A 21,686-nucleotide genomic window follows, 5' to 3' on the forward strand; every position below is an offset into this window, starting at 1 on the left:
GTCAAGTCGTTTGGACCGCGATAAACGAAAACGGCCCAAAAATTTTGTTAGGTGAAAAGTCCTTTAATAAGCCATTCAGTGTATGTGGATACACTGACAAAGAGACATGATCATGACAGACTATTAAAATATTTATACTTCCAGTCACAAAAATGTTTGTCTCAAACTGGTACCAAGAAAATAGGTATACAGTGTATCTGTTTAATTCACATAAAAAAGCATAAAGCATCAGATATTCTATATGAAAATCTTGTTGAAAAATTGAATATAAGCCTGGAAAAGGTCCGACAGGACTGAATTTGATTTGACCAGACCTGTAAAATGCACTTTTTGTATAAACTGCATGTATACTCCATTTATTCGGCAACAAGTCCACGACTGGAAATAAGTCCCCCTATCGCAGGTCTGTAGTGAAGTAAATGGTTAAATGTTTTTTTCTGTAGTACAATAATTACACTACTGCTTACTTTGATTCAAAGTTTGTTTACACTGCTCATTATTACAAACTTAAAAATCTAACAGCATGTCACAGTTGTAAATGTCGCCACTTGTATACACTACATTCCTAGCTTTCAGATAGGATTGACGTATTGATGAAGGACAAAGCTACAACACAGAAGACAGACAGATATTTATACTTATTTATTCATGTATAAAATGGCAGAGAGGAGCCTTGCTGAGGCTAGAGTAAAGCCATGGTATATGCTGCAGCACTGTAGTTAGTGGCTATAGAGAAATGTAGAGATATATTATATATAGGTGACCACTAGCCAGTCTACTGGATATGCATGACTTTTAAACTGGCCACAGTCACTCCAATCAAGTGCATACATACTTAAAATGAACACACAAGCAGCCCTATAACACATTCATACCATCATACACTGTACGCTCCCTTCCACTCGTCAACTTACTCTCTCATTTTTGTAATCCCGGACATATAGATATGTACAGTAGACCTCCCCTCTCACACTGTGAAGCATGTACTGATAGTCTACACTAATGAAACCTTCATATATTTGGTACGGAGTTTGTACCGTTAAATACAGATGTACACGCATCAAAACCTGTATTTACAACATCTGCATACAGTAGAACATATATAAAATCTGTACATCAATACTGTAGGAAACAATATTTTTAATTGTACATCTGCCATAAATCTCAATTTCAGATGAGCTGTTTACAACATAACTTGTATTTACTTCACAACCTCATCTTAATATACCCTAGAGTTACCTCCCTTACTATAGTGTTACATACACATGACTTTTGCTGTTGCATCCAATTTACAACCAATAGGATCACCTCACCTACTTCTACTAGCATTTATGTAGGAAAATGACGGAAAGGGTATTCCGAATGATCTACAACATCAACAGAAACATTGCCCGATATGGACTTTTTGATTGTACACAAACATCTTCAACTGTATATTATAATGCATACTGGACATAAATCATCTCTGAATCATTATTTTATATAAATTTCATGAAATTTCTGAAAAATCACCATCAACCGTCTTTGTGCTTAGGTATAAACAAAACTAAAAGCTGTCTACAACAAGATTTATCATTTTAATGGCAGGCATTAAAATCTCGTCTCGATCTGAACTACATTGTATTCACAGTATTAATAGACAATTACATTTTCTTAATTAATCACGGCACAGCATTGGACACATACTTGTTTGTGTATTAAGAAAACTAATTAAGAGACCATTATTGCTACGCATACATATATATTTCTTATGTGACTTTAAAGACAACATATTAATACCTTACAAATACAGACATTCTTATTTGCTTTTGAACAATTTTTTTTAGAAAATTTAATTGAAACAAAAAGTGCAATCCAGTATACAAAATATTAAAATAAGTTTCTAAATATATTGCTGAAACCATTGCATCGACAGATTTAACAAGACTTCATAAGGAAATAATTTGGCCTCAATTTGAAAATAAAAACAAAGTAATTTTAATTACGGCAAAATATGATTTCAAATTTTTCTAGTTAGCACAGGCTAAACAGAAACTGGTGAAAGAAATTAGGGGAGTTAAAGAACAGACTTGTTTTCAGCAGGGTTGGAAGATGAATATGCGAAGAAAAGCATTAACAACCATATACTGAGGTAGCAAAAACATTACACCAACAACTAGAATTGTCTGAACTAAGAATACAATCACGGTATACAATTTGACATCTTGCATTAAAAATATTTTATCGACGAGACAAAGTAAATTTTAAAACTACAGGATACATCATATAGAAACAAGAAAATTAAGACATCTACTTGTTCTGTTTCCAAAGTAACAAGTATCCTAAATCATTACATACTAAAGGAATTTCCATGGCAGCATTTGAATAAAAAAAATATTAAAAAAAAAAAAAAAAAAAAAAGAAAATTTGAGATTTTTTTACTTGGTAAATTTGGTCAACAGTCTTACAAAAATCCATTTCCAATAGTTCTTACAAAATTTCATTCTTACTAAGATATTCCATAACACATCCGTTACAATCTCGATAAAGTCTGATATACTTGTTAGAAAACTGTGGAATGACTTAGAACAGGAAATATTATGTATAATGTACAGATAGCACCCAACTATAGAACAAAGGCTGAACGTGTTTATAGCAAACATTTGTGTAAAGTAACGTAAAGAGACAAACATACCTGTCATAACATACACAAGGAAGCACTGGGTCCCCAAACCTTCCCAGAGGTTACATGTATATAGATCAAGGTCATTTCCATAGAGACCGTGTACATCCCTGTTTGGACTGTGGCTTAACTCATAGCTTTTACTCAAAACATTCACACCCTTGATTCAATATATGTGTAATAGTTCACCCATACTTTGTTAATCTACTGACATGCCAATCAGTTTGCCTACGGACGAGAACAGATACGCAGCTTACCGTGAAAACATTACAACATATTACAAATTAAAAATTACTTTACCAATATGTTGCATAAAAAACTGGCTAGTTACATGACAAAAATCTAAACCTTGTAAATTTCCTGCATAGGGAAATACCATTAAATAACAATTAACACAGGTTAATAGCTACACAGCTTGTGTTCATGTATAGAATTCCGTGCATCACTAGTGTTTGTCAAGCAAGCATAGGAGTTTTGTACCCGAGGGGTAATTCCCATACATGTAGCTATAGTATAAGTCTAAACAGTTTATGTAAATATCGACAGTAATAGATTTTATTTTTTTTTAATTTCTAATCATAATTCATAGTTCATTACATGCTTACTTACATCATTTGCCAGTTTGTACATCATTAAATGTTCACGACTCTACAATTAAATCACAGAAGAACCCACCCCCCCCTGCTAAAACACTTGTTGTTTTTTTTAGATTTTATGGTCATTTATCATTGCTTGAGGTTGGATCAAAATTCTTCCAGAGAAGAAGCTGCTAGATCGCTGACAAACAAGAAGGACAGAGAGGAAACTAGTTCCCCTACCCCAACCCTCTGGTTTCAATGGTAGGGGATCCTCAATGGTAGGGGATCACCGGGTTAAACTGTGGAGACTTTACAGCAGTGTTAAATTAACGAAAAAAAACCAGCTTTATACATACTAAATTTTAGGATAAGTTGGAGAAATAGCAGCATATGAAACAGATTTATTTGTCCTGGACTAGGGGATTATCGCACCAACATTACAGTATGGCACCGAAGTGGAAAGGTAAGTATAGCTAATTCCAATTGTATTAAAATGTTTAAGATGGGGGAATATGACAAGAGATTCAAAATTCTCGTTTGCTTCATTTGCATATATATAACATTACTGTACTAATTCATTGCAGTTAAAGTAATTAAGTTTGAGTGGATGGACTGATATATTGCAGAAGATAAAGTTACCCCCCCAAAAAAAACAACATTATAAATACATTGTAATTGCAAATTTGAATGGATATATGTGCCAAATTCTACTTGATGAAAAAATCAATTTGGCTTCTAGTTTTAACATAAAATATATAGTAATGCTTTCATGCTGACTAACTTGACAAAATTTTAAAAAACCAAGTTCAGCGATACTGCTACATTCTTCTCAAATAAATGTACTTAGTACATGCGCCTACACTTCACGAGTAATCTCTCTAGTCCATAGTCATACATGATCTTCTCGAACATAAAATACCTTAAACATTAAACCACTCATCCTCACCGCGGTGTTGCATGCAAATATCACATGTGAACTATTTGGCTAGAGATAAGTGTGAACTACACATCTCACAACATATGTAAAAAATATGACTACATCTTTTTTTATATTTCGAACATTCAAATCTTCCACTTTGCCATCTAATCATTCAATGTCAATGAAATGCAAAGTGAATAAAGCTACTGTTTGGCACGGTGCTAAACACGAAAGTCTACACATATTAAAAGTGCCCAATACAGTCTTTCAAAATATTAAAAAAAAATTTTTTTATACAAATTGACAAAATGCCTTTCCTATTTTTCAGACAATACTTCAGCACAGGGTATGTTTAGAGGAATATATACTACAGTCTGCCTGAAGACTGCAACACAAACCCGCACTTAAATAGGTCTTGTGTACATGGAAGAATATTTTATATTATACAAACATACCATTTTGATTTGAAATAGTAGTAAATAATACTACCGTTTAGCACTGGATGACATACAACCAGTACACAAAGACACATGCAGAGAAACTTTACTTACTCAGGTAATAAACTAATGGAGAAAATATTTATTCAGGTGGCAGAATTATGACCGATTATTTAGAATACAATTTGAAAGTTTCGTGTAGAAATTGGTCTAGATCTGCTATGACAAAATACGGAGCAGCACAGATTCATAAATTAGACTTGTATATAAGTTTTTTAATATGCAAAACAATCAAATATCATTTGGTTTTATTATTTAAATTAGGCATAAATTCATTAAATTAAAATAAAAAGATTTTTTTTTTAAATCTTGTCAACATATGCTTGTGATGTAAAAAGGCTATAAAATCATATCAAAGAGACAAAATCTTGTTGAGCTTAGCACACTTTTAACCTGTAATATTGTATAATTTGTAATCAGTACAAAGTATAGCTAGAGGCTATTCATTAAATTGCCTTCCAGATTTGTTAGTTTAATTTGAGAAATCCAATCTAACTACAATTATTGACAGAAGTTTTCACTTACAGGTACAAAGTAAAATACTGTAAACTTTACACAGGGCTTGTAAAATAGTATAATCTATTAACGAATGCTGAAGATGGTCATTATTGCTAGATAGAGCTGTTATGGCAGACCAGGGAGATGAGAGACTCGGCATCTAAACAGATAAGAGAACCTCACGGTCAGATCAGTATCCACAGCCCACGAGAGAGAATCGCCCGCGGCTCAGTATCTATGGAAAGTAGAAAGAACCTCACTGTTGGTTCAGCACCTACAGAATGTAGAGAGTCTTACCGTCGGTTCAGTATCTACAGATAGTAGATAGCCTTACCGTCAGTTCAGTATCTACAGAAGGTAGAGAGCCTCACTGTCAGTTCAGTTTCTACAGAAGGTAGAGAGCCTCACTGTCAGTTCAGTATCTATAGAAGGTAGCAAGCCTCACCGTCAGTTCAGTACCTACAGAAGGTAGAGAGCCTCACCGTCAGTTCAGTATCTACAGAAGGTAGAGAGCCTCACCGTCAGTTCAGTATCTACAGCCTAAAGACCAAGTAAATTAGAGAACCAAGATGATCAGTACAATGAACACATATTTACCACCTACCTATATCCCCAATATATATATTCTTTACATAAATCTATAAACTGATATTTGAAATAAATGTCAACCAATCTTAACATTTATTACACATTTGACTTCTGACAATAAGAACGTCTACCAATCCTATTGGTCTTAAAATAGGGACACTGTAGGTATATCCACCAATCACAGGGGCTGTTACACATTTGTCATGAAACACTCTAGGTCTGGCGTTTCACAAACCATACTCCTGGTTGGGTACCGAGATTACTGCTGAATCTGTATACATACAGCTGACATTGTTTCCATCAACCAGCTACAACCAAAGTTGTGAACTTGACTAATAGTGGTAAATTGATCACCATACATCAGACGTTGACCTTTTACATCATTTCTTTCAGTCGTCACTTTTTGTTGGCACTGATGGATAAGAATACTGCAAGCACCCACCAATCACATTGCTTGAAACACTTCAGTCTGACTGGGCACAAAAGGGGAATGTGCCAACTGAAGTTGAATGAGATCCACCAATCAATGTGTCTGTTACAAACTTCACTTGGGTGGTGGATATGGGGGATGTCCTGGCTGAGGTTGGACAGTCGCAGCGGGAGGGGACTTCTGTTGACTAGCACCGGGGAACATACCTGTAAGTCAAACTAATCAAATGAAATGATTTCTATCTAAAAAAATCTGTGAAATACAAAATTCAATAGATATGAATAAGTCAGTAATACAGTAGTACTATAATATACACTATATTATCAACTTAACACATAAAATAGCTGGTGACCAGAGGCACTAATTTCAGTACTGTGGGGTCGAACAAAAGACGCCCATTGAATGACAAGGTGATATGTATTCTTGTATCAAAATGCATATAGAGTATGAAAATCCTGCTCAAGAAACCATCACTACTGTAAACATTTAACATTTTAACAAATTTTACAAAGTAATGAAAAACATCATAACAATTCATGATCATAAGAACTACTGTATAGCTGGTTCTCTTTTTTTATCTTTTTTTTTTCTATGGTCATGAAAATTTTGATCTATGAAATTATACGACAGATAAATATTATTTGCAAAATGAACTGGTAAGGCTGTTGTTATGTTGCGCTGACAATAACCGCCCCCAATCTTCTAAGGTTATTTTGACAATTATGATTGCTCAGAATAGATTATATATATACTTCATGTGACAGATAATTTCTTACCTGGTATAACAAATATAACTTGCGATACATGAATAATAGTTGTGTTATAAATAATTATTAACCTCGTTAAACCTATGTGGTGTTCAATGGTTCAATGCTAAATATAGCAGAGGCAGACATACTGTGCTGTTAAAACAATCTAATTATAAAATTACAGTATCAAAATATTCCCGAAAATCAAATATCCTCCTACAGCCAGATCGTAAAATTTCCATTTAATACATGAAAGTTGCAAAATTGTTTACCCACGTAAATAAACTGCTATACAGTACATTGGGAAATGTGCAACTCTAAAGCTTTAGATGTTGTTACAAGTTGAATAATATTGCCTGTTGTTTTTCCCATCTAACCTATAAGCTATCAACCTCTTGTAGAAGTGTATACTGGATGGGAAATTAGAAAACAAATCTAGGAACTATGAATACATCATCAACAAATTTACACTAAATCAGTCATAGTGTGGAGAGAGATGATGTACAAGATGGCCGAAGGTGTGCGATATTTGCCATCAAAGGTTTAGCCATGCCAATTATGATCAACAGGGCTTTTTCTGAGGGCCCCATTCCCAATTGAAGTTATTTCATTTTTAAGCCAAATACCAAACTTAACTCTAGGAAAAATCTTTCCCAATTCACCAGTTTTCTTCCCAAAATGAGACAAAAAGCCCCTTCCCAAACCAGAGCCCTGCACAATTTAGCGTACATGTCTGTCGGAAGGCTTGGCAAAGTGCAGACTACACCGATTGTAGTCAATGCCATTCACCCAGCCAGTATACATACTTCCCTTCGATTGCCGTCAAGCTAATAGTTGAGTCGACCACCTCACTTAGAGAAGTCAACTCATTGCCCAAAATTTTTCGTGTGAATGACTTATATGAGGTCCTCGCTAAACATTGCCTAGGTAATCATCGGGCTTTGTTCACTTCAGAATTAATTACATTTATCCACACATTTCTATAATCTATAAAGTTAGAGGGGATCTCGCATATTATATACTGCTAATGTATATATTCAGCAATCTTTTTTGTTTCATGCTAAAAGTATTCTGCTAAATCATGACTACGCATGATATAGTTTCTTTATAGTTATCTAAGGTGGATACACCAATCCATTATCCGGTTTAAAATGTATAAATTCAATTATGAAATACAATTTCAGTTGCCCAAAACTAAATATATTTTCATTATATGTACACATTTACATACTGTAAAAGTGGAAATATTCGCGGTGTGGAAATTTTCGCTTATTTCGCTATCAGTAAATCTCCGCGAAAATTTCCACACGCGAATATATTAACACATAAAAATACTAAATATAAAAGATACAAGTTAGCGCAAAAATATCTTGACGGCGCGAAAATATCCACACCGCGAACACTTTGGAGGCTGGCTAAGCGAAAATTTCCACTTTTACAGTAATCTAGAAAATGGTTGTTATATACCTGTCAGTCAACACAAATCCTTATACCATATCTATCCTGAAATCAGCACCCTCTGCTAATGTACAAGTTAAGTACTATATTTAAGTTTGGGGAGGGTTTTAATATGCTGCAAAAAAACAAAATAAGGCTTATTTGTGGGTAGGGACTTGCAGATAAATATGGTACAATATTATACATCATTAAAACTTACCTGGATAGTAACCCACTGGGTATGCAGCCTCCACGACATGCGTGTGGTGGTGGGTGTGGACATGCCTCTGAGTGGGAGGAGAGCTGCTGTACTCGCGGTTCTTGTCCACTGGCCCTATGGAATGGGTGGGGGTGGGAGGTCCGTCGGGCTTACCTACCGACACTGGTGAAGCCCGGTGTGGACTCGCCACAGACCTCGTTTTTTCCTGAAGTTCGTGAATTTTATGGCCACTATTTCCTTTACTTATACCACTTGCACTATTACTTGTAGCACTAGGTCCAGAGCTGCTGTGATATAGAGGTCCATGGGTAGGGTCTGTTAATTTACTCTCACTTTCTGTAGGAGCTAATTTTTGTACTAGACCAATTTTTTCCTTTTCATCCATTTCCATATTGACAGGATATGGAGGAATTTGTGATGGATGAAGATAAGCACCGTACATCATCGGATTCATCCCTCGATACATCGGGTGGGTGGGCTCAAATGGCATTTGTCCATACATTGAAGACTGCATATACTGACTAGGGTACATGTAGGCTGGGTAGGTGGGCCCGTTTGGGCCCGTGGCAGTCATTGATGAAGGAATTATACTAGAGTTGGAGGAGGGCGTGTGAGGGCTGGACACTCGACTCCCTGATTTACCTTTTGGAGTGTCGTGTCCTCTTATCCTGTCTAAGGAAGACGAGGAAGATGAAGATGATAATGATTTAATTTTGTCACCACTTGATACTTTCGAATCACTTGCATCACTGGAGTCTCTAAACCCCTTATCTTCTGGTTCTCGTTTGATATCCACTTTTAATTTGCCTGCCTCTGGCCCCATAGAGTGGTCCCTTGGTCGGCCCTCAGCCCCACTGCTGTTGTTACCGACCTGATTTATGATAGAGGATTTTGAATCTGAAGGTCTATGCTCATATTTGTTACCATCACCCAATTTCTTGTGCTGTTCCTCACGTTTTTGATGTCTAATCATGGCTTGCTGTCGGTACATTTGTATTCTACGTTGTTCCTCACTAGTTTTGTCACGTGGATTATCACGTCCGTATAAAGGATCAAATCTCTGGTCTAGTCTATTTCTATCCATTTGATCTTTGAGATCTAAATTTTCTTTAATGATTTGGTGGTTTTCATTTTGTTTTTCTCTCATACTTTTTTCTTTAAGCTCCCTCTCTGAAAGTGCTTCCGAGGCAGTCCTTTTGTTGTCGCCCTCCTTGTGCACTTGATGACCATCCCCTGGAGGCAGAGCTCCCCTTCCGATCACTCCATCCCCTCCTTGACTGGCCCCATTGTCTGTAGAGGTAGGTGGTCTAAGTATTGGCTTAGATATATCACCCTCCTTCCTCTCTCCATCTCCACGATTCTTTTCCTCCTCACCCATCTTTTGTTCATGATGCTGCCGGTATAGGGCATCATTTGACATCATATGCATATGGTAGGCATTGTCAAAATAGGGCCCATACGTGGCCAAGAACTGGTACTGGGCATGGGGAGGGATCTGTAGGGCATACATTTGCTGTTGGACCCACTTCTGGTGTTGCATATGATGGTATTCTTGTTGTGTTATTCCCCGACCTTCACCTTTATCTCCACGATCGTCTTTACCATCAGAGTCTTTGGAATCATCTCGTTTCAATTTTGATTCTGTTTTGGATTGTTCTGAGGGCGTGCTCCTATCCTTGTTAGGAGTCTGTAATGAAATGTGGGGCTGTGAAGGATGATGAGGATGGGGCTGCTGAGATGGGTGGTGAGGATGGGGTGGTGGAGGCTGCTGTGAAGGCGTGTTTGGACCAGAACTTGTCCCCACCGGAGAGGACATGTTCTGGGGTGAAAGTAGGTAAGGCGCGGCTGGCTGCCCATAGTAGGAACCATACATGTAAGGGGGAACGGATTGGGTGTCCATCACTGTAGGCTGGGACGGGGGCATGTTTGGCACATTTGGGGCATTGTCTCTGTTCTTGACTAAGCCCTCATCCTTATTTTTCTGAGGGCTTTCACTTTGGGTATGAGTTGCCGGGGATCCAGACTCTTCAGAAATATCTGAATAGTAGGAGGGACTCTGCACTTCTTCATTTCGGTTTGACCTGCTGTCTAGGGCAGCCAGTGACGGATTCACTTTTAACATACTGGGTGCATCTGTTGGTCGTGTTTGTGAAAGGTCTACCCCTTTCGGGGAGGGTTGCACCTGGGCAGTCACCACACCAACATTGGCACCGGAGGTGGACAGGGACAAAGGCTTGTCCAGTCGATCAAGCCGGGGAGCACTTGTAATTGTAGAACTTTCTGATTTATTATGATCCATTGGTTTGCTAGCTATGATCGGGGCAACTTTAATTACACCTGCACTTTGTTGTTCATTTTTCAGTGGTTCAACTTTACCAGTCCTCATTGGTGCAGCGGCTAAACTTTGGCTGATAGGAGGACCAGCCAAAGGGGATTCCTTCTCTTTCACTTTGTCTCGTTTCTTCTGTTTGGGTTTTCTGTCCCTATTCAGACCCAAAAATGATGGGGTAGACACAGTTGTCTCCCCTGGGGGAGTGGGCTTTGGCTGTATTGGAATAAGCTGTGAGGTACCTTGCATGTTAGCTGTGGTCACAGGTGACGCGTTAGTGTGGGTGACTGATACAGTTGTTGTCAGGGCAACAATTTGTGGCATAATATGACTGATCTTTGGTCGAATTGGTTTCTCTGTTTTAGATGATTCAGTTTTCAGATCCAAAGGTTGTGTTGTAGCAGATATGGCTGCTACAGTGAGAGTGGCCCCAGTCTGAATAGGATTAGTGGTCACTACCGCAGTGACTAGTGGCAAAACTTGACCACTGGGTATAGATCCAGTCTGTAGCGGGCTTTGAGAGAGCAGACCGACCCCTCCAAATGTTGGAGATGCAATATGTTGCTTAGACACAATCTGGAAAGCATTTCCTGATGGTATACTAGCAATTGATTTCCCTCCTGCACTTTTACTAACGGAAACACTAGTGGACACAACGGGTTCCTTTTTCTCTACCGAATCTGCCTTAGACGTTTCTCCATTCACGTCAACTTCTAAGTCCTCCATATTCTCACTATCCGATTTAGCACCTTCTTCCTCTTTCTTACTTTCTTCCTCTGTTGCCTCAGACTTGCCCAACTTGGTGTTGTTGGTGTCGGGGGCCTCAGAGGGATCAGCAATACTACTGTCCACATCATCATCCACATTGTCACAAGTGTCCCGCGTATCCTCATCCACATCAGTCGTGACTCCTGAACTCTGATGGGCATGTGTTTGATGATATTTCAGTCCATTTGGATGCTTGTATTTTTTGCCACAATTTGGCTCCGGACATTCTATCAATGTGGATACAGGACTTTCAGTGCCCTGGTTTCCCTGTGAACATGACCTGCTGCGTTTGGTCATGCCTGCTGATAAGTCAATATCTGTGGGACGTCCTTTTCGTTTCATTCCCCCAGACACTGAGGGTTCACACTTTGCAGGACTGGGAGGGGCCTGAAACGTGTTGCTCCCTTTTCGTCCTTTGCGAAGTTTTCTCCCCTCTGGCCCCTTTTCATTGACTGGCGTTGTAGAAGCAGAACCCCTTCCTCTTTTGGCTCTCCCTTTAGGAGTTCTGGTCTCAAACTCACTGACTGGAGAATCACAGTTGAACCTGTATAAAATAGAACAGAATGTTAATGTATGGCATTTAAGGACATCTGCTGAAAAACAAAATATGCATTAATCCAGGTAGGAAAGGTCCAGTTACACCCATTCTTAAGATGCTATATTTTTCTTAGTTAAACCCTGCTAATCAGTTATCTTAGTTTGATCATTCAGCATTTTGATAAAAACTAATATATAGATTCAGTTAACATTAAATTAATTTCATTTGATTCCCTGGGGAAGGGAATAAGATCCTTCTGGTGCCTTAGTGTAGGGAATAAGATCTCTCTGGTTCCCTGGTATAGGTAAAACATCTCTGATGCCCTTGGGTAGGGAATACTGGTATATACTCAAGATTTCCTGGGATTATGAAGTGAGTGTCATTTGATTACCCGGGACAGCGAATGCATGTCATTTGATTCCCCGGGACAGGGAATGCATGTCATTTGGATTCCCCGGGACAGGGAATGCATGTCATTTGATTCCCCGGGACAGGGAATGTATCTGATTTGATTCCCTGGGACTGGGGATGTATCTGATTTGATTCCCTAGGGTAGGGAATGTATCTGATTTGATTCCCTGGGACTGGGGATGTATCTGATTTGATTCCCTAGGGTAGGGAAAGCCTTACCTTGGAGGAGCCCAGTCATGCTTGGTAGCATCTAACAGTGTCCCCACATAAGTTTTGTCTCTCCAAGTCACATTGACAACCAAGACTCCTGCAAAATAAAATATCCAAAAGCAAAATGAAACTTCAGTAAGGTTGGAATCCAACTTGTATTTGTTGACAATAAATATTTTATGATGCCATAGGGCATGTTCACTGTAATGGCCAACATTACAATGACCATGTTACTGCCTTTCATTTATGGTGTCATATATGTTGCCATCAAAGCAAAATAGTGCACCGTGTCCCTTGTGCTCAAGATCACAAAAGTGGTGAAACCATACATTCTAAAACAACATTTTACATTAAAAATGTCATTTTTTTCATATCTAAATTTTTTAAAGAAATAAATTTGCCTGAATATTGCATTAGAAAATTAACAGGAAATATAGATTTACTCCTGAAAATCTTTATAAAATGCAGTTTTTTTTTTTTTTTTTTTTTTTATTCAAGTATAACCCCAAATCAATCTTGTTTGTAACCGAGAAAACTTTTGTTTGTCATCAACATATTTAATGTTCAATTCCAAATATAAATTCATTAAGAACAACACATCTATTTTAACAGGTTGCATATCAATCACAAAATTAATACGATATATATATATATATATATATATCAGAACTGACCCTATTAGAAAATAATTCATACTTAAAAATTTATCATTGATACTATTTAAGGGTAGTATCTGTCAAAAATTAGCAACAGAGGAGACACCCCGCAAAAGCTGGACAGCTACCAGTAGTACAATCATTAAGTGATTCATGACTTCATGGAGATATTCTACACAGTTCTCTCCCCTGACATATGAACTTTATACTCATTACTTGTTTTATGCTAGTCATACTTTTGTCACATAAATGGCAAAAGAGCAGCTTCTTTCATTGAACTGAGAATGGACACAATAGGTATGAACTGTGTAAAGCTGGAATAGGATGATTTCCTCTCTACAGTGGAAGTGCATCCAATGTAGCTTGAATTTCATTAAGTACATTGTTGATAAAAAAGACATTGCAAATTATACAAATATCTCATGGTTCAACCAAACTGATGTGTAATATAAGTGCTTAAAATTTGAACGAGACAACTCTTAAACTCAAACTCTTACTTGATATCATGATTCTTTTGTAGTGTTTGAAGTTCGTGAAAGAATGAAGCCACTAAAGTGCTGACAAATTTGTGTACATGTATTAATTACATATGAACGGGAATATCGGGGTACGAATAGTGCTCAGCGTTTTTCCTGCCTATAATTTGACCCCATTCCCAATTAATACAAATTGTTTATTTTTACCAATGAAGTTTGATACTAAAATTCCCCAAAATATTTAATCTGGTATTTTTTATGTGAAAATATAAAATCCAGCATCCTATTTCTTTCCTAATTTTACATTTTGGTGCACAAAAAATCTGAAATTCCACCAGGTTGCACCACCGCAAATTAACGTCAGATTTATATTAAATAAGAAAATACTTCATCTTCTATTAAAATCTGATTGCAGGTTCGCAACTGCCTTTGAACTTTTGTTGACAATTTATTTCCACAGATTCCAACATGATAGGGACTTAAGCAAATATTGTGGAACTATACTCCAAAGAAACTGAATATTGGTACAACCCAATTAATTCAATCACGGTACGTTACTTGTCTGTCAATACAACCAGGAACTAGGGTATAATTTGTAGCTAAAAATATCAATGATATTTGATGCTTAGTTCATTTTTTGTAAGCGAGAACATTTGACAAATAAATTCTATTGTTCTATTTCTCACCATTTTCAGTTTCATGCCACACGATGCCTTCGAGGGTGACACTAGTGCCAGGCTCACATGGTCCGAGGAATTCTGAATCAGTGGAGACACCTATGCTGCAGGTCTCCGTACTGGCATTGGTCAAACTCTGTGACTGAGAGTTTGCTGAGGTAGATGCATCATTCTGAAAGCCAGAAAAGTTAATAGTCTGAATTTAGACATCTATTAATTCAAGAATATTGAATAAAAACAGTCTAAATATTCTCAATCATGGCAATTAAAAAACTATGTACATGTATAGTTTCAAATATTATGAATATTTCAATTTTGTTAATAAAATAATCAATAAACATAAAAAAAAAATTCTTTTTCCTGTGCATTATTTTCTTTGGAAACAAAAACATTAACTTTTTCTGTTGTTGTAATCAAAATGGAAAATGGAAATATAATGTCACTAAACACCAAATACATGGTCTAAGCACTACATGCAGTTCCACATACTGATGAAAAGCAAAATTATGTACATTGTATTAAGGTATTTTAACACGTCATGCAAATCCTGTGTCTATATATGATATACAGTAGTAAAAAGCACCTCTGATCCACTGTCGACTCATTCAGGTTTAAACTTCACAAATCTCATTGGTTATATGAGCTGGTAAAAAGCAGACATACACATGCCATAATCATACATATTTCTAAAGAACCTTCCAAACTAACAGAATCGGACAACATCTACCAAAACCTCTATGCAGAAAAGCAATTGAAAAAAATAAATAAAATAAATGTATTTTCTCCATGCACAAGCCACATTGCTATTACTAGTATTAGCAGATATAAGCACTAGCCTAATCACAACCTTAGCATCCCTCCAGACCATGACACAGACTGTGTACACCTCTAACTACACTACTTAGCAGCAGCCTGGGTGGTTCTATTAGGTTTTGGGAACAAAGTGGTTCAAACAATGGCCAGGTTTATATGGTGTAATATTTAACCCTTCCCATTCACCCTTCTAATGAATCTTTTTAATTCTTGAGAAAATTTGAAAAAAGTGTGACAAATATGCAAATGAAAAAAGTTGCTGCAACCTTTATCATTGGACGTGACTCCCTAGTGGTGTCAAGTTCTATAGATTAACTGTCCACCGAATCGTTATAACTTGCACCCATTACTTGCAAATATCATTTTTATCTTAAGATTTCTTTGTCTACCACTCTATCTAAAGTTTCCCCGATTTTAAATTGCACCATATCTAAACAAGGACATTGTGAATAACTAATGATGGTTGTGTGGAAAAGGTCAGCTTGCATTCTAACGTCGCTTAGACAACCGAACGTGCAATCAGTACATACAGTAATTGCCATGGAATTTCATAAACAATTGAATAGAAAATACATTAATTATTTGAAATCTACAGCAGAATTTTGCTCAAAGCCTAGGACTACTGGGAAAGATAGCAGATTTAGACTCAAATTTGTAAAATAAACTTCTGTAGATGTTAAAATTATATAATATTCACCAGATATTTATTTTGGTGATTTTTTTAAACAGATTTAATTCCATGACATCTACTGTAACAAATAGTATCTACTGTATCGCACCTTTTCACTTTTTATCTTTTTAACAGGAAAACCAATACCGTCCTCCACTTTAGCATTAAACTCATAGGGATCAGGTAGGTTTTCTTTTTTCCCCTGCGGAACTTCTGCCTGGTTAGGTTCCAGAGAAACTTGAGAAAATGGCACATCAAGTGAGCAAACAGAGGACAGAGATGTTGCATTACAATCCTTACTCATTTTCTCTTTGCTACGTTCTCTTTTGTGCAAATTTTTCACCTTTGGAGATTTGTCCCTGTCAGTGGCTGTAGACAGTTTTGACTTATCCACAGTTGACCCATTAGCTGCTGAGATTCCGTCCATTACTGAAGACGATGAGGCAGATGACGAGGAAGATGATCCATGCGCTGCTTTAGCTTCTCCGGGTTTCACAATTTCGTGTTTGGTGTCACTTTTGTTGCTTGTAGGTCCCATATTTTTGGTGCGTTTTATTTTCATTCTTAGTCCCCTATTATCCACTGTAGCCTGGTGATCCATACCACTCATACTTGATCCCTGCAGACCCACTCTTCGCTAAAGAAAATTGAAACTTGGTGGAAGCCCAGTTGCCAATTTTCTTACTGCGTCGATTCGTTGTTAGTTCCATCTATTGTCAAAGTCATGAACATACCAGGTGATACGAAAAGATGTATTTAAATATTAGAAGGTCATGTTGAAGGTCAATATAAGATTACATTGACCGAGCCACAACTGTTCCCTGGTCTTGTCTACATCTTGTCTAAAACAGAAAAACAATGACACTATATTACACAATATCATCCAGACATAACATTTGTTAATCATTTTTTTAGTTAATATAATATTATACCAATGTTTGTAGTAGTAAAAGATAATTGTAAATAATGCAGTAAATCTCAATACTTTTCAACTTCCACAATTTTGAATTCAAAATATTTCTTATCAAATATTCTTCTGATATCAGATGTCATATCACAGTAAGAGTGGTGCCTTTATTTAAATGAGACAGAGACCTATAGGTATATGATTATTATTTAAGATTCTGGTTGAAAGAAATTGGTTTTTTTTTTCTTCTTCTTAATCAAAGTATGATTTACCTTAAACCTTCGAAATTCAACTTTTGGGATTTAAATTTTAATAATGTGTATAAATCCAAAATCATAATAAATAATTTTATTTTCAAATGTTACCTATAAACACACTAGACAACTTTATTATATAAGCACACTGTTTACAGTTCACTCAATCTTGGCACGATAATTACTCTACATGTCCTCTACATGTATAAGGTAAATATGTCATATTTATGACATGTAGGGGGAAGCGAATGGGCTCGGATATAAATTTACCTGTTCTCTATTACTATTTCTTTTATTGTGTTGACACCTCCGTGTTATTTCTACATTAAATTTTGGTTATTTCAGCATGGGCCTGTTTAAACTGGGCAAATGTATCACTTGACATTTTCAACCTCGGGTGGGGATTATTCTGTTTTTGACTATAAAACGTGGCAAAATACTGTATTTCAGCATCTACAATTGGAATTGAAGGTGTGAGGAGAATTAAATAAAAAAACAGAACATTTATACTGATTATTTAGTGTAATATTGATTTAGGCATTAGATAATACTAAGAAACGACACAAACTTCAAAACTGATAAGCCAAAACAAAAAAAAAGTATACAAACCAAAGATATCAAACATGTACTTATGATAATCCACCAATTACAACACTAATCCTTTCTCCCTGATCATATATATATATACACAGGAAATAGCGAGGAGATTATAGGACCCAGGAAACACTAAAGTTCTGTCAGAACACACCACCATACCACCCCAAGCCAAAATCCATTTACCAGACAAAATTTTCTGTCCGAACTATCACAAAAACACAACATAAACAATCTTGGTGTAACAAAGCTGACTGAATGGCCATACAGATAGAAAGTTTGATAAGTATTTAACCTTAGGGGGTCTGTTGTTCAGATCTGGGAGACAGGTTATACTCCATATCTGGTATAATGTGCATTCGATCAAATATCTGTAATGCAGTGTCATTCATGACTAGTTTATTTAACTACCATACTGTGTTACTGTGGAATGTAATATTGAATATTTTCACAAACTTCCTTGTATCTTTACAACATAGTATAAGTTCCAATTAATCCTTCCTGTATGCAGGAGGAAAGTGGAAATACATAGTTAGTGGAAATGATAAATATCTGCGAATTCACATCTCAACCTGCTTTTCTCGATAACAGAACAATACAACTCACTCTCATTATGATGAATACTAATATTTACTGGAATGTTACGAATCCTACAATCTCAACAGTTCCAGCATTATTACTGATATCCTTACTCTGCTACATTATGTTGTTATTATGATTTTTTTTTTATATCACTACCAATGTCTTGAATTTGAAAATAATGACCTTTTTAAGACATTATATACTGTTCAACAGGGTAAATTTCTAAATTCTAGCTATTAAGAAAATAAAGGAATATACGGGGACGAGGGGGTTGGGTGCATGATTGAGTTGTATTTTCTTTATGTTTCGCAAAAAGGTGATGGGTTCAAGATCGAGAGGTTGCTAGCTCGAGTCCCTACATTACCAGGAATATTTTCATTAGTCTTCCCTGTTATATTTATTGTGCTGTTGAATCAGTGTCTATCAACCTATTAACTAAAGAGCCAATTCATTATAGAACCTCCAAGGATGTTGTCTTCTTTGTTGGCAAAGTTGTAGAGTAAAGTTAAGAGTGGGTTTTGTCTTTCACTTAGGACTCATCACTGTGTAGTATTTACTAGAGCACAAACTCAATCACATGCTAACTACCATCAATTTAAACATTTTTGTCATGATTATGTAGAAAATGATATCAGATTTTGTTGACAAAATATACTTGTTTTCATATTAATAATTCAATAATTCTGTGCTGCATGGGAATTTTTCATAATTATTCACTTTGTTTTTTTCCATGGACATGCCTGGTTAACAGTTTATATGGGGGGGGGGGGGGGGGGGGGGGGGGGGGGGGGGGGGGCAGTTAATAATACTGGTAATAGAATATTTTTTAATTGTATATTAAATAAAAATCACAGCTAGTGAATGTATTCACAACAAAGGTTTGTGTTATGGCCTTTGCATCTTATATATTATTTAAAACACAGAAATTCAGCAATGTGCTCAAATTATTTGATCACGTGCTGGTAATGTTCAGAGAATCAGACATTTTCTTCAATATTCTAGACCCCATAATCGACCACTTTAAAATGAATAAAACGTCTGTGAATTAAATGTGAAAATTTGGTGGCCATGTTTGTATCATTTCTGTCTGGGGAGGGAGTCATCTGAATGGCGAAGCTAGAATCTTTGGAATGCCAATCACTCGACTGACACCGGTATGACCTCATGTTCAACAAACATTGAAATAACGCCATATTTATAACGTACAATATATTTTCGACAAATATTCAATTAAATAAACATTATACGAAGTAAACAATGTATCTAAATACGTGAACGTGCGGTATAGAAACGACATGACCTTGACTACAAAGTGATCGCGTGCATATTTGTTGGTTGGGCCTTACCCCAGTTTTGACTGGGGTTTATTTTGTTAGAGTACTCGCGTTTTAACGATTTATATAAACGGTTTAACGCCACGTCCGAGTGTCAAATATACTAAATACAAATTCTGTATATCACAACAACAAAGGCAATCAACAGTCAATGCACAAAACACCAAAATATTGAATAAACAAACCGATTTTCAGCTTTTAGTTCCACTAACATGGCATGAAAAATGACGGAGCACAAGAGTACACCACACCGAACGACCGGAAAGCCCCCAAAAAGGCGTTGTTTTTGTGCTATTAACTCACTTCGAATGACTTACCACATATGCACATAAAAAATATGTCCTTTGGATAATCGGCCAAGTTCTAAACTGATCTGCAAAGTTATACAGAACTATCATAAAATTTACACTGTTTTTTCTTTGTTCTTTGGTTCGCCTACCACCTAATCTCAGTGAAAGGTTGGTCAGTGCTGACTGGCCGAGAGAAATCTCATCAGCCAATGAAAACGCCGGATTTCTGCTCGCCGTGAGTAAGGCTAAGCAAGTTGGGTTTGCGTTTAGTGTCTGCATATGATACATTTGTTGTCGAAAATTAGCTGTGCTTTCAGGCGTTTCCCAAGGCAAATTAGTAGACGAAACACAAAGGACCAAACGGTCGCTTGATAATATAACATTTCTGAAGAATGATATGTTTTAATAACATTCTAGTCTTGTTAGAAAGATTAAAACATGGCATGATGTACTACAGCAACGTGTACCAAATGCACCTACAGCTGATGATTACGTGTATAACATGTATTCGGTACAGCACAATACATTGTCAACATCAATATACACGTATGATCTACATACAATATGTTTACACTGCATTTGATACATTTTTAACGGTTATAATTAAATTCCATGTAAATTTGTTTCATTAAAATAGTCAGGAGTAAAAGTTTTAATGTCTAATTAATAATTAATCATACCTATGTAATATTCAAGTTTACACTTCAAGTCATTATATTGGATAGACATATTCTTGATATTTTCACAGGCTTAGTAGATATCTTATTTCGAAGTCCATAATATCTATAATTTATATATAAACTACATGACAATAACATAATCAATTAAATATAGACTAATTGATTGAAAAAGTCATGTACAGTTATATTATGTTTAATTATTATCTGTCGTATGCAAAATAAAATAAAAATATGCAAATAATTTTCTTTGTTTCCTTATTATGAATTTAATTGCTATATGCCTGCATTTTAAAGCGACACTGGATAAATGTTTTTATATAACATGGTTCCTATATTTCTGTTGTCCCGAATTGCTGTACTAGAAAATAATTAAATGCACATAGATAGACTTATCTGATTTTACGGTGGACTGTTACTAGGTTTTGAATTATAACGATATATTATTTGTCGATATGAAATTCAATATCCTTAATTTCAGAAGCAATTACGCTCCATGTATAAGTTTTTCGTGTGTTATTTTTTTTTATATATTATCACAACAGACCTATATATCAACCCAAAAATTAACAAATTAGCTATAAATCCGATATGTGCTCATGGTCACACGAATATAATTTCCGCGATCTTATCAAATTTTATTTTAATTATACTCGTCCTAGGGTAAATAACACATCGCTTTATAAAACGTAATTACATAGTCTCCTTTTTTAATCGTCAATGGCGTCCTATCATACCTGAAATCATGTGTTACGTACGTGTGACGATAACGTATACACTTGATAGCGACCGACATAACTCACCTGTAATACACATACCTGTACACTTTATTGAGGTGGACGGGACTCAGGTATACTGTAGACTAGGTATGGTCAGACAGGTGTAAATCCAGGTAGAGCGGGGGGCAGTCAGGTGTAAATCA

The 21,686-nt window shown here is 36.2% G+C and overlaps 1 protein-coding gene across 3 annotated transcripts; it reads right to left on the reverse strand.

Moving 5' to 3' along the window:
- Nucleotides 1-627: 627 nt before the first annotated feature.
- LOC117335056 (zinc finger protein 608-like) lies at nt 628-20,246 on the reverse strand. 3 transcript variants are annotated; one of them, XM_033894980.1, is made up of 6 exons: nt 20,115-20,246; nt 16,470-16,968; nt 14,653-14,815; nt 12,844-12,931; nt 8,579-12,219; nt 628-6,378 (listed from the first exon to the last, which is right to left on the reverse strand). In XM_033894980.1, exons 2-6 carry the CDS (start codon nt 16,734-16,736, stop codon nt 6,287-6,289), a joined length of 4,251 nt encoding a protein of 1,416 aa, XP_033750871.1. In that variant the 5' UTR covers nt 16,737-16,968; nt 20,115-20,246; the 3' UTR covers nt 628-6,286. The 3 variants fall into 3 exon arrangements, with proteins under 3 accessions (XP_033750871.1, XP_033750869.1, XP_033750870.1); XM_033894978.1 differs by having other exon boundaries at nt 16,236-16,968; XM_033894979.1 differs by having other exon boundaries at nt 6,260-6,390; nt 16,236-16,968.
- Nucleotides 20,247-21,686: the final 1,440 nt, after the last annotated feature.

This window comes from Pecten maximus, chromosome 9 (genome assembly GCF_902652985.1).
Source record: "Pecten maximus chromosome 9, xPecMax1.1, whole genome shotgun sequence".
Taxonomy (NCBI): domain Eukaryota; kingdom Metazoa; phylum Mollusca; class Bivalvia; order Pectinida; family Pectinidae; genus Pecten; species Pecten maximus.

Excerpts from the sequence above, each read along its gene's own strand:
- LOC117335056 (XM_033894978.1), bottom strand. The coding sequence starts at position 16,736 with ATGAGTGGTATGGATCACCAGGCTACAGTGGATAATAGGGGACTAAGA. Across the intron at positions 12,932-14,652 it reads GTGGCATGAAACTGAAAATG|GAGTCTTGGTTGTCAATGTG; the intron begins GTGAGAAATAGA and ends TTTATTTTGCAG. Across the intron at positions 12,220-12,843 it reads CATGACTGGGCTCCTCCAAG|GTTCAACTGTGATTCTCCAG; the intron begins GTAAGGCTTTCC and ends TATTTTATACAG.